This window comes from Marmota flaviventris, chromosome 16 (genome assembly GCF_047511675.1).
Source record: "Marmota flaviventris isolate mMarFla1 chromosome 16, mMarFla1.hap1, whole genome shotgun sequence".
NCBI lineage: Eukaryota > Metazoa > Chordata > Mammalia > Rodentia > Sciuridae > Marmota > Marmota flaviventris.
Window position 1 is genome coordinate 71,832,169 of NC_092513.1, and position 16,715 is coordinate 71,848,883.

Here is a 16,715-nt window from a genome sequence, read left to right on the forward strand (position 1 = left end):
TCCTTTCCCCAGCTCCTCATGACCCTCCTGTTCTGAGCTATGCAGAAGTGACATCCACATCTTTAAACATTCATTTGGGGAGATGATGATGAATGTTGCATGATGGGCACATGGTGAAGATTTATTTGTTCTTTGGTCATAGAAGGAAGAGAAAACTACTCCAGAATTTGGAAGTGGATGCTTTCTGGGGCCTACGGGAGCCTAAAGAAATAACACGTTTGTTGTACAGACCACTGGCCATTGGTTGCCTTTTAAACAAGTGACTTATTCTCCTAAATACACCATGGCATAGTGTCACTATGGAAACCTTGGGGAACATAGGAGTGTGCATCCTGCCATTCCTCCAACTAAAAATAGCCACTTATAGTATCTAAGCATATTTTCTTCTAATCTTTGTCCTATATAAGCATATTATATATATGTATATATATATCACTATCCTTAAAAAAAATCAAATGATATCAGAGAATTTGCCTTTAATCTAGCACAAGAGGGCTTCCGGAAAGGAAGTTACAGTACAGGGCTCAGTGAGGGGTCTGGCTCCCATGGTCCAGGACCAAGGGAGAGAGATGTCCTCACTTCCCTGGGTGCCCTAGCATGTGACCCTCCTAGGAAGGCCTGATTTTGCCTGACAGGCAACCAGCAACAAGGCTGGACTGATGGGAAAGCTTGTCTCTGGGTATGGAAAGCTTAAAAACTATTTTTAAAATGTGATGTTGAGGGCTGGGGATGTGGCTCAAGTGGTATGCGTGTGGCCCCAGTTTGATCCTCAGCACCACATACAAACAAAGAGTTGTGTCCGCCGAAAACTAAAAAATAAATATTAAAAAAAATTCTCTCTCTCTCTCTTTAAAACAAACAAACAAACAAACTTGATGTTGATAGCTAGGTATGATGGCACACTCTTCTAATCCTAGTGGCTTGGGAGGCTGAGGCAGGAGGATCGTAAGTTCAAAGCCAGCCTCAGTAATTCAGCGAGGCCTTAAACAACTCAGTGAGGCCCTGTCTCAAAAATCAAAAATAAGTAAATAAATAAAAAGGGCTGGGATGTAGCTCAGTGGTTAAGCACCCTGGGTTCAAACCCCAGTACCCCCATGCCCCCCAAAAACGTTTAACCTGTCTGAATTGTGCATATTTTCAGCTCAGCGCACATTGGACAGATGCAGAAATTATGAGCCCTACTGTCCAGCAAGACATGCAACTACCATCCCACTGGTGAGTGGGCTCTTCCCACCTGGACAGAGCTGCTCCACATCACCGCATACCTGAGGGCAGTTGGCTGTATTCATACACACACACACACACACACACAGTTTCCCCACACCCGTGGAGAGGGTTCCCCTGTGGCCAGGCAGACTTCTTTGTGTAGAGCAAGAACGTCCACCTGCCCATGGGGAAGGGCCACGTACCTGTCCCCCCCCTCCACAACTTTAACATCTTAACACTCTTACCATCCTGGATGTGGGGTATTATTAATGAGATTGGTTTTGCACACAAAAAAAAGTATCCATCAACATGCCCTGACATTTAGTGTGACCTTGCGTGCTGGGCACTGCAACAGTGCAGTGGTGAGGAGAGCTTTTTCCCTCAGTTCATGGAGATGTGAATGACAGGACTTCATTTTGTTTGCGTTTTCAAAAGGCTTATTCACTTCTGTGAGCCACTGGCTCTCAGGGACACTCTGCCCTCCAAGGACCCTCTGCTTCTGCTGACATGGAATGCTTTAGGGCCAGGCACCCAGTGAGCATATTACAGAGCACAGACAGCCCTACTCAGTAAAGAATCTCCTGGCCCTAGGTGTCATAGTGCTGCAAACCCAGTGCCAACGGGACAGACACACCTGAGAAACCCTGGTGTGGATACTGGCAAGAGAAGTGGTTGCATTAACCTTGGGTTTTAGTTTCTGGGTTATGTGATGTTTTGGCATCTTAAGAGGTTTGCTGGCTGGGGAGAGATTGACCCTCCCAGAACTGGCTTTCAAGATAGCAAAAGGCTCAGCCAATCTCCAGACCAACTTTTCCTGAGGCCCCTTACTCAGCCCCCACACACCAGGCAGAATTTTCCCCACCCTGGAGCCCCCTGGAGTCGAGGACCAGCTAGAAACCACTGCTACAGCCCAAGTCCAGCAGAATCATTCAAAGGAGTCCACTGTGCATTTCCCACGGGCCCCCTCCCACACCCAGGAGGCTCTGGCTTGGACTTTCCCACTAGTTACTGACTCTGCCACTTGACCCTAACCCGGACAGACACATTCTGGGACCTGTGAGCCTCAGAAACTTCTTCCTTGCAAGCCTGTTGTCACTTCCTCCTGCGGTACTGACTGTGTCACACACCTGGCCTCTTGCCATCCTGGGACATCGGGTGATGAGCTAATGCAGTCCCTGCTCTTCACACCTGGTGGACTTCTGGGGAAACCTGTTGTAAAACAGCAATGGGGAGACAGGCCACATACTTTCTCAGGGCGCTCCGTCCCTGGCGATGCTCCTCCAGTTCTCGGTAGCAAGTCTGTTTGCTAATTTCCTTTTCCCAGAAGCTCTTGAGCTCTCTGCAGGTTTCACAGCAGAAGACTTCCCGGCGCACGTATTGATTGTTCATCCCTGAAGCAGAAGCACAAAGTCAACCCGGCCCTTTCAATAACGCCACTTTAATTTTGGATGAGTCTGAAGCCGGCGGCTGCCAGATATGCTTTTTTTTTTTTTTTTCCCTGTTACGGTAGACACATCACACGCTCAGATTGTGAATCTATTTTCTCAGCTGCAAATGAGGATAATAACAGTTACATCAGAAAATGCTGGGAATTTTTTTTTTTTTTTTGAAATGAGCAATGTCTTGGTAACCCTGCCAGACTCCCTGATTCTATAAGGGCCCACCCCTTCCAGGGCCTTGGAGCAATGTTGCAATTCTGTAAACTATAGAAAAATTATAGTAATGTAAACAATCTTTTGAACACAGAAATTCAAATAAACTTTGTCCAGTGGGATGCAAATGATTCACCTATGGATATCAATCAATATTTCATCCACTTGTAAATTCATTTGCGTATTCCTGATTGCCTATATGTGTGTGTTGTAAAAAATTTCCTTTGAATATCAGTTGTAATATCTTACTAGTTTTCTCATTATTTATAAATAAAATAAAATCTTTGGTATGTATTCATTCTATACTTGGGCGAGAGTCATGATTTAAACTTTATTAAAATATCCTTCAATATTTATTTGGTAGTGTGTATGTGTGTGTGTGTGTGTGTGTGTGTGTGTGTGTACATGTGTATAAAATGAGTAGATAATCAAAAACTCTGGCCAGCAGTAGTGACTCAGGAGGCTGAGACAAGAGGATAGCAAGTTCAAGGCCAGTCTCAGCAACTTAGCAAGACCCTAAGCAATTCAGCAAGACCCTGTCTCAAAATAAAAAATAAAAAAGGGCTGGGGATGTAACTCAGTGGTAGAGCACCCCTGGGTTCAATCCCCAATTATAAAAGCAAAAACAAACAGAAAACCCGAACACAAAGTCGAACAAATAGTAGGCAGTCAGTAAATGTTATATATATTTTTAAATTATTTTTAGTTGTAGATGGACACAGTATCTTTATTTATTTATTTGTTTGTTTATTTATTTATTTTTGTGTGGTGCTGAGGATCAAACCCAGGTCTCTCACCTGTGAGGCAAATGCTCTACCACTGCGCTACAGGCCCAGCCCAAATGTTATATTTTTTCCATTCTTCCTCACACGATGACAATGACCCCTACCATTTATTGAGTATTTACAAGTATGTTTGTTTATGTGTGACAGGCATCTTACACACACTGTTCCTTTGATCCTCACTGCCACCTGTTGAAATGGGGGACTCTCCACTCATTGTTCAGATGAGGAAACTGAGAGAGACTTGCCTGTGACCTCATCACTGAAAATGGATGTGCTGGGTGGATTTTGCACCTGGGTCTGCTCATCTACATGGAGGATGCTCTTTGCTTTTCTGATCCTCAGCACAAGGAATGGCTACTGCCTTTGTAAATGGCTACGTCCTCAGCAAACTTGCTGAGCATGTGCGTGTGTGCATCTCATGAGAATGCACGTGTTTTCTACTTCAAGGTATTCACTTGGTACCTGAAAGTTGCCAATTTTCTGGATCTTAGTGGCTTCGTTAGGCAGGTAGATGCAAAGAACTGTAAAACACATCTCTCCCTGCCTGCTGGTAGCACCTACTCAAAAGCTGAGCCTCAGTCCTGGCTGAAGACTGGAAAGGAAACTGGTCCCTCTTCCCCTGCTACAAAAGCCAGTGATTCCATGCCAAGGCAGATCTCCCCGGGCCAGTCCAAAGGACTGGGTGTGGAGAGGAGTTTAAAATAGGCTTCAGAAAAAAGCCATGATTATTTAATAAGTACAATACATAACATTTATATTACCAATCTGTTATATTGTAATAGCACCGGATGTCCATGTCAGAGGGTCAGGGAAGCCTTCCCTGCAGAAATGTCCTGAGACAGGAAGAGACTCACTTTCCTTATTCTTCCTTCTGGCCCTATCTTCTAATCATCTGGTAGTTTCTGTGGTCAGAGCTGCCCAGGAGCACATGGATGGGTGTGGTGACCTGGGACTGCCTGGGTGAGGATGAGGGAGAGAGACCAGGGCAGCCAGAGAGTGCACTTCCCAGGTGCCCACCACCGTGGCTATTCTCTGGACAATTCTCACTTGTAACACAGCCATTCTCCATTTCCCCCACTTTTTCCCCCATTCCCCCCCCATTTTTGCTTTCTTTTTTTTAAAAAAATAGACATTCAGTCTTTCAGAAGTTTTTCCTAATTGGTGCATTATAATTATACATGGCAGTGGAATTCATTATGCCATATTTGTATTGCACATGACACAATTTGATCTTTTTAAAATTTTATTTAAAAGGTAAAAAACATTTTTTTTTTTTTGGTGCCAGGGATTGAACCCAGGAATGCTTAACTACTGAGACACATCCATAGCCTTTTTTACATTTTTTTATTTAGAGACAGGGTCTTGCTAACTTGTTTAGGTCCTTGCTAAATTGCCTAGACTGACTTTGAACTTGTGGTCCTCTGGCTTCAGCCTCTTGAGCCCTAAGGATTATAGCCATGTGCCTACACACCTGCCTCCAAACTATTTTTAATTGACAAGTAAAATTGTATGTACTTACCACGCACGACATGATATTTTGAAATATATCTACCCTGTGGGATGGCAAAAACAAATGAAATAATGTCTCACTTTGCACAAAAAGAAGCTGATTTTCAGAGGCAAATTAATGCCTCTGCCAAGGTCACACAGCTCGAGAGTGGGGCATTGGTCAAAAGGCAGAGCCAGCGCTCCCCCCAGCATACAGAGATGTCCCTGGAGAGAGGAGGCTTGGCTCTGCTGCCCTCTCTCAGGCGCTCAGAGGTCTTTCCTGTGACTGACAGACGCAGAGGTGTTTGTGACTTAGTGAGGTCGAGTTTCTTGGAGAAACTTATTTCAATATATTTTGTGTTAAATGCCTTGAAGCATTTGATAGGACTTCAGTATTCTTAACCAACTTGAAGGATCCCTTTCTAAATTATTATTTTCAAAAAAGACTGGCCTGGAAATGGTAATGGCCCCTTTGGAGGCATCTCAGCTACTGAGGGGAGGTCAGAGAGGGGACGGGGTTTTGTACTTCCTGGGAAACAGAAGTGCCCAATTCCAGGGCCTTGTGTGTCTTTCAAGGCAGGGGCCGTGCCCCGGAACCTCTCTGAACTCCAGCTGTCTCCAGCCTGACCAAGACATCCTCCTGTCCTCAGAGGCCACATCTACCACTTGTCTTCTTTCCTAGGCTAAAGGATTCGGTGCAAAGAATTCTAATAAATTCCTCATTACTGGACATCAGAAGGAAAGCTATTAATGAAAATAAATCAGATTTCATATTTTCACAGAACTGGGGTGTTCATTGCTTGCCCTTCTGCAGCAGCTAGATTTCCTTGTGCGTTCGGCTGGAGCTCCAGGAGGAACTAATCTTCTCATTTTGTGGCGTTTCAAATGACAGGAAGAAAATAATGCTTGCTTTGAACCGAGAGGAGATTGTTAGATGTTCAACTTGCCCTTTAAGTAGGCAAAAATAACACCCCTCTCGTGTATGATGAAAATGCTCCTAAAAATTTCAAGTTCAGATTAAGTATCTGGCATTCCGAGAAAAGATGGTTTGGCCCAATAAGTCCTCATGGAAATGTTTTCCTTTTCTCAGTATTTAACATTTTAAACTGAAGAGTGTCATGGAGAAGGATGAGAGGCCCGGGCAGGAGCCCAGTCCACAATGCATGTCACTGTGTCATCAGGTCTGCTCTGTTGGCGGGAAGGTGGGGTTGGGCGTATGGAGAGGATCTATCCCAGCAGGCCCTGCAGGTGCAGCATCATGAGCCGAGGCAGAGTGCTGTCCACACAAACCCATGGAGTAAATGGAATCCGAATGAACCCAAAGGAGGCCAGGCCGCGGGCTCTGAGGGATGGGCAGTGTGCTGGGCTGTTTCTGGTTCTCTTCTGGGCAGTAGGCGGCTGGGGAAGGAGCTGGGGGCTGTGTTTCCTGAGGAGCTGGGTGCAGTGGCTGTGACCTTTGGGAGGACATAGGGAGGAGTCCTGAACTCACATGCCCTCAGGGGCCGGGCCAACCAAGCCACTGGGCCTGAGCCACAGGGAGTCTCAGTGCACTGTGGTTTTAACAGGAGCCTGACATGGTGCCGCCAGACAGAACACGGCTTTTCCCTGATGCAGGCTGAGGGCTGCCTGCCTGCGTGTGCCTCTTAGGGGTGCATTCTTTAACTTCAGCTTTGGCCTTGAGACTTCTGGAAACCTCCTCCCTCTGCGCTCCCTGCAGGGGTCCCTGAACTACTCTGCTTTGCTTTGCAGCCTTCCTACCTCATTCCAGCAGCTTCCTTCCTCCTCTGCACCTGAGCAGACTGAGAAAGTCCCAAGGACTTGGCCAGAGCCACAGTTGGAAGTGGAACTCTTCCCTCCCCCCAACCCCCGTCGCCTGGCCTATGGGGGACAGGCAGGCACAGCTGTCCTCCCTGCCCTCCTGCCCCACTCCCAGACCTGCAGGCTGCACCCTGGCAGCCAGATTGGTGAGGGAGCTGAGGAGGAGGGCGGCGGACTTTGTCACTTCTGTGGCATTGAGTAACAAGCCCTTTGCTCACTCTGGGCCTCAGTTTTATTACCCATGAAATGGAAATTAAGAGTGATAACCTAGAGGAAAGTGGCTCAGACATGACCTGCCCAAAGGCTGTGTGCTTGTCCCCAGGGAGCTCAGGGTCTGTTGCCTGGCCCCTGGCAAGCATTGACAGTGCTGACTTGGACCACCACCTAAATGTCCTCTCCTTGTCTTCAGTTTATACGCCATGTCAAACGCTTCACTTCTGACTGACTCAGCCCATATTTAAGGTTTATTTATCTCTGTTGCTGGGCTGTCAGAATTAGAGAGCCTAAGGTCATGGGTATAAGAGCTTTCCCAAATTGTCCAAGGTCCAGCACTGGATAGCAGACAGAGAAGCCTTTAGCAAAGCTCTTGGTGGTGAGACTCGCCCTTGTACCACTTAGGATGTTGTATTCCTGGGCTCTTCGTGGTGAGGCCCTGTGGTCACAGTCACTGAGGGATGCGACTGTATTGCTAAAATTGATAGCTGCCACTTTGTTAATGGCCGGGCTCAATCCTCCGGTGATATTACAGCCCAGTTGCTGGTTTTGGTGGAAACTGCTGGGAAACTTGAACTTCAACCTTCAGGATTATGACAAGTTCTATAAGAGGAAATACACGGTGACACACTGTGCTTTTCTCCCTCCCCTTTATATCTGTAGCTTGCCTTTATGAGCGGCATGGTGGTAGCTGGTATCTGCTGCTTTGGACCCTCAAGAAACAGAATTGATGGGAATTTTAGGAAAATATCAAAATAAGGCAGGAAAGAGGAATAAAGGGCATCCAGTTTTTCTGGGGGTATTGATGGAAAATCAGAGCTCTGACAATTGCTTTCTCTTTCCAGAGCCTGATTCAGGCAGAGAAAATCAACTCCACACCGCAGGTCCCTGGGGCTGCCCCTGTTGGGGCTCACGTGGGCGCTAAAAGGCATTGCTTTCTCCAGTTGCGCTCTCTGTGGGATCAAGAAAGAGGGAAAGCTGCTGTGAGCTCCTGTGGGATGGATCAGTCGTTTTTTTATAATCACAGAAATAAGAAATTCTAAAGAATGGAGGCTTGTCAGCCGGTGGGGAACCTGAACCCTCCTGAGCCACTGTCAAAGAATTGCAAGATTAAGCTCCTATTTTTTTTTTTTTTTAACATGAGGATCATTTCAAACTCAGGTAGGTGTCTCCATTCTGTTCTGTGCGATGGATTTTTTTTTATATACCCAGCTTCAGATCTTTACACTCACCCCTCATAAGTTTCAGTTTGTGACTTTCGGATCCTGCGGTGTCTGTGGATGGGAGGGAAGAATTCCTCAGGTGAACGCTTGAATCTTTTTCTTTCCCTCCAATCCTGAGATTGGCTAAGAATAGAGAATCTGTCTTTTGCCTGACACCCAGATAGCAGTGTTGTTCTCTGTCCCCAATAGCTTCAAAATCAAGAGCAGCAAATTTGACTGTAGCCGTCAGAAGTTCACATCTGTGAGTTATTCTGTTTATTTTCATAATAAACACTTTAGGGGTACTGTCTGCTTTCCCAGACTCACTCAAATGTATCAGGTTTGCTGCATTTATGTTTTGTTTCTCCAATTTTTATAAACTCTTAGGTAAAGAGAATGCTTTCTCTTCTTTAAGATAAACAGAAGGATAAATGCATTGGTATCGGCCACTGAAATGCAGCCTTGGAGCAATGACAGGGAGCGGAGGGGAGTCAGGGGAAGGAGCAGGCCTGTCCCACCAGGGCTTCAGGTACAACCTGCCTCCACTCTGTCACCTACCGGCTGGTGGGCTGCAGGGTTACTTTTACGCTCTTTGTTGAATACTTAGGGAAAACCCTCCCTTCTTCAAAGTGCTTTCCATCTCACCTTCCCATCTCACGACCCTATTCTTATCCTCCTTTTACAGGGAGAGTGGAGAGGCATGTCATCGCTCAATGTCACTTGTTGACTGTGATGGACTGGGATTCAAACCCTGCTCAAGTGCAAATCTGGCCAGCCAGAGAGACAGAGGGCAGCTCCTGGGAATTGCTGGGTAATACAAGAAACAGGTGCTCTCGTTAAATCTGCTCTAACTGAAAATCTAAGCTCCAAGGGCTGCTCTCTCTGTACCTGTACCCGACATTCCAAGGTCAGGTTACCAATTCTTTATCAGGACAGAACTGGATTAAGTTTTTTTTTTCTCCAAGAGTATTTTGTGTTATTGCATTAAAACAAATGTCTTTTCTCCTCTTCAGTATTTTCTGCCCAAGGTACTCACAGGTACCAGTTTTATGTGAACTAGTTTTATAAGAATCGAATAAACAAAACCTCGAGTCCTAACGCTAGCTCCTCCCCATCATGCACAAAGGCTGGAGATTCTGCCTCTGTAGGTGCCAGGGACTCCCTGGTCCTCCATTTCCTCTTGGTGGGCTTTTCCACACATGGTGGCAATATGTTTAGGTCAGAAGTTGCTGGGTCCAGTTGCCAAGAGGCTACAGTTGACGGTGGTGTTAAGACCACAGGGTTTCTCTTCCCATCCCACCTCCCGGTTCCAGGCTCCAGGGAATAAATGTCTTCCTCCTCTTTCTTCCTTCACCTACACCCATGGAAGGTGAGGTGTGACGTGGAAGTGCCTCTCAGTTTAGCAACTTGCAAGAACACTTTTCTTTTCTCCTCCCCTCCAACTTTAGCCAGGCGATTTGCACTTAAGTCTTGATTCCCACTCTACAGTTTTCCAATTAATATAATTGATATCCTTCAAAGCCATCTCAGATTTGGCTGACAGTGTATTAAGTCTTATGAAGAAGCTCAAGGGAAATAAAATTACCTGGGGCAATGTGAGTTTGGGGTAGCAGGAATTTTTAGCTAAAAGAAGACTTATGGGGGAAAAATGCTTATACTGAATGTGTCCATAATGATCCAGTTCCTTGTTTTCTCTGGGGTTCACCTGAATACTGGAGTGTGTCATGTTTGGGTCTGGAATGTCCACCAAAGTCTCAGAATGATATAGGCGAATTTAGCCATGTTCAGAGGTGGGGCTTTGGGAGGTGATTGGTCACCAGGGCTCTGACCTCATCATTGAATCCATCCATTGATGGATTTATAGCTGAATGAACTCTTGGGAGGTGGTGGGAACTGTAGGATGTGGGACCTAATGGATCCTTGGGGACATGACCTTGGGGACTATATCTTGACCCCAGGCCCTTCCTCTCTCTTTCTCTCTCTCTGCTCTCTCTCTGCAGAGTGCCAGGGTGTGAGGAGATTTCTCCTCCAGACCATTCCTCCCTGATGTGCCACCTCACCGCAGGCCACAGCAACAGAACCCTCTGACCATGGACAGACCTCTCTGAAACCATGAGTCAAAATCAGTCTTTCCTTTTCAAGCATTTTGTCACAGGGACAAGAAGCTCTCTATCACAGGAGACACTGGTCATGAAGGAGGGACACCAACAATTTTTAGGGAAGTCACTATGACTTTGGGGCCTTATGACCTTGAGGAAAAATTATTGAACCTTTCTGAAGTTTAATTTCTTTATGGGAAAAATGCATTGTTCTGAGAATTAAATGAGCTAATGTAGTAAGCAAAGGCTTCACACAATATCTGGCCCATCACCGTCATCTGTAATCCTATCAGCCACCTGCATTGAGTACAATTCCAAATATTGTCTCATTTAATTTTTCAATACACTGTGATAGGCTTTATTATTCCTGTATTTGGGGACAAAAAGGAACTCTGGGAAGTTAGGTGACGTTCCCCTAGTCCCAGGAATCTTGCCCAGGCCTGCTCGGTTCACAGTCCCCAGTCTGCCTGGACATGGGGTGCTGACATGACTCAGGAGTGACTCACAGTGAAGGACAGATCAAGCTCTGTAATTGCTAATTTGATCCTAAAAATCATCTCATTTCATGATATCGGTAGCTCTGGGAAGTGGGTCGTATGATCCCCCAGCTAGCAGACAACAATCCAGGCATAGAAAGTTGAACTGCTTGATAAATCATGGAACCGGCCAATGCCGGCACCGTCTGAACCTGTGCTGTCCGATGCCCAAGCTCCTGCCACCACCTCCCACGGTTTGAGCCACTTTCCTCATTCATTTAGGGGAAAGTTCACCAACCCCAGGAAAAACAAGGATCCATGAGCGTCTGTCATCACAGATTCTAATTACCCCAGGGTGCTCTGCGAGAGGACCGCTGGGACCCATCCAGGTCTCGAGCGTCTCTGCTCAGGGTCAGGCTCCCTGCTAATGAGGTCAAACAGCAGAGATATGGGTGGAGAAGCAGAGCTATGGGTGCCATGACAGGGAGGAGGGCCGAGAAGATGGCCAACATCAGAACAGTTGGTTGTTCTGGTCAGAAACGGAATTTCAAAATGTTACAAGGATCCACATGAATGAATTGGATGAGACTGGAATGTGGACACTGGCAGGATTGTACCAATGCTTGATTTCTTCAAGTTGACCACTGTGCTGCGATTTTGCCAGAGAGTGACTGTGTTTGGGGTTTTACCAGAGGGTGACATACTGGAGTGTTTAGAGGGGAGTGAGGGGTCATGATGTGTCCCCTCGTTCTCCAACGGCTCAGAAAGAACACGGAGGTGGAGAAAGCAGATGATAAAGCCAACAGGGGAAGACACGGGCACTCGGGCTCGTGGTAAATGGGAGTTCTTTGAATTATTCTTGTAACTGTCATCTTAAAATTATTTCCAAGTAAATGTTAAAACAATAAAAAAATTACTTTTATTTCCTTACAAGAGAAAAAAAAAATCCTGCTATTTTCCTTTCCTTCCCCACTTGCTGTCCAACCTCGTAGGCAGAAGCCCACTTTCTGTAACTACACGGTGGATATGCTCTACCTTGTAAAACCCTGGTACTGAGCAGTTTACTTTGCTAAGAAGAATGAAAGGCTTAAGAAATGGGTGGAGGGCATTGCCAAAGGACAGGGGAGAAAGCCTGAAAGAGTTCCCAACAACCAAAACTGGAGCAGCAACACGAGTTACATGGTATTAGTTACGATCCAAAAAATGAATCCAAATTGATCTAAATGACTGTGATCAATAAATGAAAGAAAAAGAACTATTGATTTTTATAATTCCAATGAGAAGCTGTAGAAGGAATTCTGCAGACAGAATTCACCAATGAAAGGCAAACTCAGTGCATGAAGCATGACCTTTGCAGAGCCACGGAAATACACCTCTGAAGGTTCACTGATGCCTGACAGTGTTCACATGCAACTGGACCTTCTTCCTCACCCGCCCCTTCTCCCCTCCCCTGGAGACAGGGATGACTTGGATTCCAGAGCAGAAACGAAGCCCACCTTACCAGGAGGTCAGAGGTCACATCACCAGTAGTAAGTATCATCCACATCACAAGCCCCGATATCACACGATACTACAGAAAGATGTGTCACCTCTGTGGTTCACTTCCCTGAACTCCAGAAAGCTCAGTCTCTTCCTGAGAAAATTACAGTCAAGCTCAAATTTGGGTACATTCTATGAAATTCCTGATCACCCCTTATTAAAGGGTCAAGGTTGGGGCTGGGGTGTACCTCAGTGGTAGAGGGCTTACCTAGCAGGCATGAGGGCCTGGGCTCCAGCCCAGTGCAAAATAGAATAGAATAGAATAGTCCAGGTCATGAAAGATAAGGAGACACTGCAGACCTGTCACAGATGGAGAAGAGGAAGCAGACAGGACCCACCCTGGCCCCATACACTGCAGGTAAGTGCAGCCTGGTATTCTGGACTGAATCCTAGAACATATAAAGTGCATTAGTGGGAAAAGTGGGGCATCTGAATAAAGTCCACAGTGAACTTTGTCACTTGCACCAGTCTTCATTTCATAGTTTTGACAAATGTTTTGTGGCTCTGCCAGGTGTGAACGTTGGAGGAATCTGGGTGATAGATATGTGGGCACACTGCGTGCTGTCTTTATAACTTTCCCTAAATGTGAAATTATTTCAAAATAAAAAGTATATTTTTAAAAAAGGCTCTAAGAAGCACATGCATCTTCCTGACATCACGGACAGGTGTGAGTTATGGGCTGTTCTCTAGCTGAGGAAGGTTTTCAATGCACACAGAGATACTGTGTCCCAAAGCCACTGGCCCTACCTGTCACGAAAAAGAGGCCTGCACTAGGAGTTAGGAGACTTCTACGTCCATCTGGCCAAGTTTCGTGAATGTCCATCTTTCTCATGTGTCAAATGGAACCATTCATTCACAATACAATGCAGTTGTTTAATCAGCTTTCAATTGAAAAAGCTGCTCTGGGGAATGTTTAGCACCCAACAGAATACATGCTTAATCAAATCTTGAGTGTGTGTGTGTGTGTGTGTTTATATATATTTATACACTGATTATCCACATATCAAAGGCCACAAACTCAGAAGCTTAAGAGTTCTATGGAAAATTCTAGAATGTGTGGCTCTCTCCAAAGGAGACATTGCCACTCAGTAGGGTTTGGTCCCAGTGTTACCTGATATTTGAGTTTTTCAAAAGAAGATAAAAATCCTGATTTTATTTTCCCAAAAAGTGTAATCTCCTTATTTTAAAATGTTGCTAATGAATTCAAGATATTTCAGAGCATTGTGCTGAACATCAGTCAGAACCCTGGCCTGACAGGGCTTTGTGTGTTCAAGACAAAGATGCCTCTGGGTTTGTCATGGAAGCAGAGAGCTCCTGCCTGGGGCTGAGCTGGGACCAGGAGCCAGGGCTGGCTCTCTGTTGGCTTCCACCCCTAGTCTTGTCCCTTCAACTAGACTCTCCACTGCCCTGGGGCGAGGACCTTGCTTAACCCACAGCCTTGCCTCAGTCTGTCTGTTGAGCAAGGAATTTGTCATTCCCCATGCTGACACCCCTCACCCACTCAGTTAAACTTCTCCAAAGAATCATTTCACCACCACATTTTATATCCTTTGACACTTCTTAAAAGGGAAGCCGGCCAATAATTCGAAGTTTGGCTGAAATATTGCTTCTCCTCTTCCTGGCTTCAGTCTGCCAGCCCTGTGGTTATGGCTGTTCCTAATCAAGGCCATTTTTTTTTTTAATCTGAATAGAAAATGGACTTTTATCTCTGAAAGAGTGGGTGCAGGCCAGGTTATGACCCCAACTCACTGGAATCCAGAAGCTGTAGTTTTACTTTTAGTTAAAAGCACAGTCTCAGTCGCACTTCTGAGAGTGGCATGCAGGCAGAGGCCCCCAGTCCCACCCTGCAGTTGGATTAGCTGAAGGACACACAGCGAGACCCTCAGAAACCCTAGAGGCTGCAGAGGCAGATCCAGGAGGAGGCCGCAGGGGGCGGAGCAAACACCAGCTGCCCGGAGGGGGGGCGAGGTGATTGACAGGGGTCAAGAGCTGGAGACCAGAGCTTGAGACAGACAAGCAGCTTTTATTTTTTAGGGTAGCCCCCCCTCCCCTTTTTTTCTTTGTGTCGGACCTGAGGATGCTACGAATATCATTGCATGCCATAATTTATTCCATCTTTATTGTAAAAAAAAAAATCTCCAGAATAATTTGGTTAAAGGATTAGAAAGTTTTACAATATTAGCAAAGATGCTCCTTCAAGATTGTATTTTAAAAGAGCTAAATATGCCCATAGTAAAATCTTTAAAAAAAAACACTGAAGTATATAAAACGAAAAATTTAAAAAAAAAATATTCTCTTTACATTGCTGCCAGCAGGACTTCCCAATAATATCCACTGGGAATGACGTCTTGTTAATATGTCCATTTTAATGAAAGCATATGAGTGCAGACCTATGTGTATATATGAATATATGTATTCTGTGTTTTGGAAGCTGGGCTGAGCTATGTGTTCTGTTCTGAATTTTGCTTTGTTCACTTAAAGTATTTTCTTAGTAGCACACGTTGTTTTTCGTGTCTGCGTTATCATCTACTTACAGATATGCCCGACTTTATTTAATCATTCCCATAACAATGGGCATCTAACTCCTGTTGTGGTCTATTAGACACCTTCAGAGGGAATCACGTTTTGTTCACATGCTCAAGTCTGAAGCATCACCTTCTAGATGGATAATTGCAGGGCAGAGTCATGAACTGTTTTCTTCACAATTCCGCATGGCCCTCTGCAGGCATGCACGTGCAGTTATGTGAGTGCTAAAGTCGATCGTGGACTTGGAGGGACCCCTTTTACAGAGGCACTTTCAGTTTCTTCCAAGGCCGAAAAGACCAGTGCATGGATCTTCCTCTTAGTGGAAAGACACAGCACAGAGGAAGGTCATGTGCTAAGGAGGGTGAACCTGAACCTGTCACTCAAGACAGACCCTGGACAGCTGCTGCTGCTTGAAGCATATTTGTCAAATTAATAAATAAATGAATCACATCATGACGGTGCTTATAGAGAGGGCATCAAGATGTGTCTCAATGCAATGATGCTTCAACCATGAAAACCCTTTATCACTTGAACAAATAAATTTCACCTTTAACCAGTTTAATTGCATTCTTATGCTAGCAGGAAAGACATGCAGTTTGAGGTATGTAAAAAGAAATGTTCAAAGTTCTGACAGCAGATAGGTATTCCACCTGGCTAAACTATAATTTCTATTTCTCCTATTTTCTTTGAGTGGTATTTGGTGGATAGTTACCATATTATTAATAATGTACATTTTTTTCTTAAGTACAAGTTTAAATGCTTTTTATTTTATTCAGTTTGCTTGGAAATTTTCTTTTTGTAGATTTTGGAAGCTACTTTGCTTTAGTCTCCCTGTCTGTGAATTGAGGCTCATCCGGGTCCCTCTGGCTCTGACAGTCAGGAAATCACTAAATTCTAGAGAAGAATCGGTACCTTCTAAATTACAGGGGCTTTGAGTTTCACTTTCTTCCCATCCAGATGAGGATGTCTGGTTGCCTTGTACATATGTGAAAGGTAAATATCAATAATTAGATATGCCTTTAGCCATCAGGACTGCAGGGGATAAAAGAGTCAATTTCTTTGCATCCCCTACAGCAAAAGTATTTTTTTCTAGATTCTATCTCTTGGGATAATTAGTCCTATTTGCAGTAGATCATTACCAATTTGGAAAAGTCTTTATTCCAATGGCGATTTACTTGACTGATTAACTTACGCTTGAAGACTACTAGAATTCACTCTTAAATAAATTTTAAATGACTATCCACTTAGCCAAATAACATTTATTGAAACTTGACTTTGTGAGGCTCAGGCATTTTAATCTGTGTAACAAGGGACTGCAGAATCACCAGTTGTATAAACCAAAACAAAAGCAAATTCTGCCATTTAATTTCCAACGTCTCAGGCTACTCACTTGATAGGGACCCCAAGTTACAGATTAATCCTCCTGATCACCAGCTTCCTGGTTTATAATGGGGTCCAGCACCTATAATGCATGTTTCTTGGGACTCATCAATCAGCATGGTATATTCCTTATTTTGATTAATCTCAGAACCTTCTCACTGAGATGGACCCTGATTTCTGACTCTTTCACATCCTTCAACTTGAAATTCAGCATCACTGACATTTAGAAAAAGATGGAAACAATCAAAGATAGAAAAAAAAATCTTTTGGTTCATTTAAGTCACTCCCAACTGGTTCCAGGATAGGAGAAAAGTGAGTTCCAGGGGCCACC

The 16,715-nt window shown here is 44.9% G+C and overlaps 1 protein-coding gene across 4 annotated transcripts in view; it reads right to left on the reverse strand.

Annotated features, from left to right (window-relative positions):
• Positions 1–16,715, reverse strand: part of Fam240b (family with sequence similarity 240 member B) — a 29,761-nt gene that overhangs the window by 6,672 nt on the left and 6,374 nt on the right. For 3 of the 4 annotated variants that reach the window (XM_071602769.1, XM_071602768.1, XM_071602767.1), the window contains one exon: positions 2,453–2,597. In XM_071602769.1, the coding sequence (XP_071458870.1) occupies positions 2,453–2,595 (143 nt within the window). In that variant the 5' untranslated portion in view covers positions 2,596–2,597. Of the gene's footprint in view, positions 1–2,452; positions 2,598–5,162; positions 5,230–16,715 lie in introns of those variants that run through there. The other variant, XM_071602770.1, reaches the window with a different exon arrangement.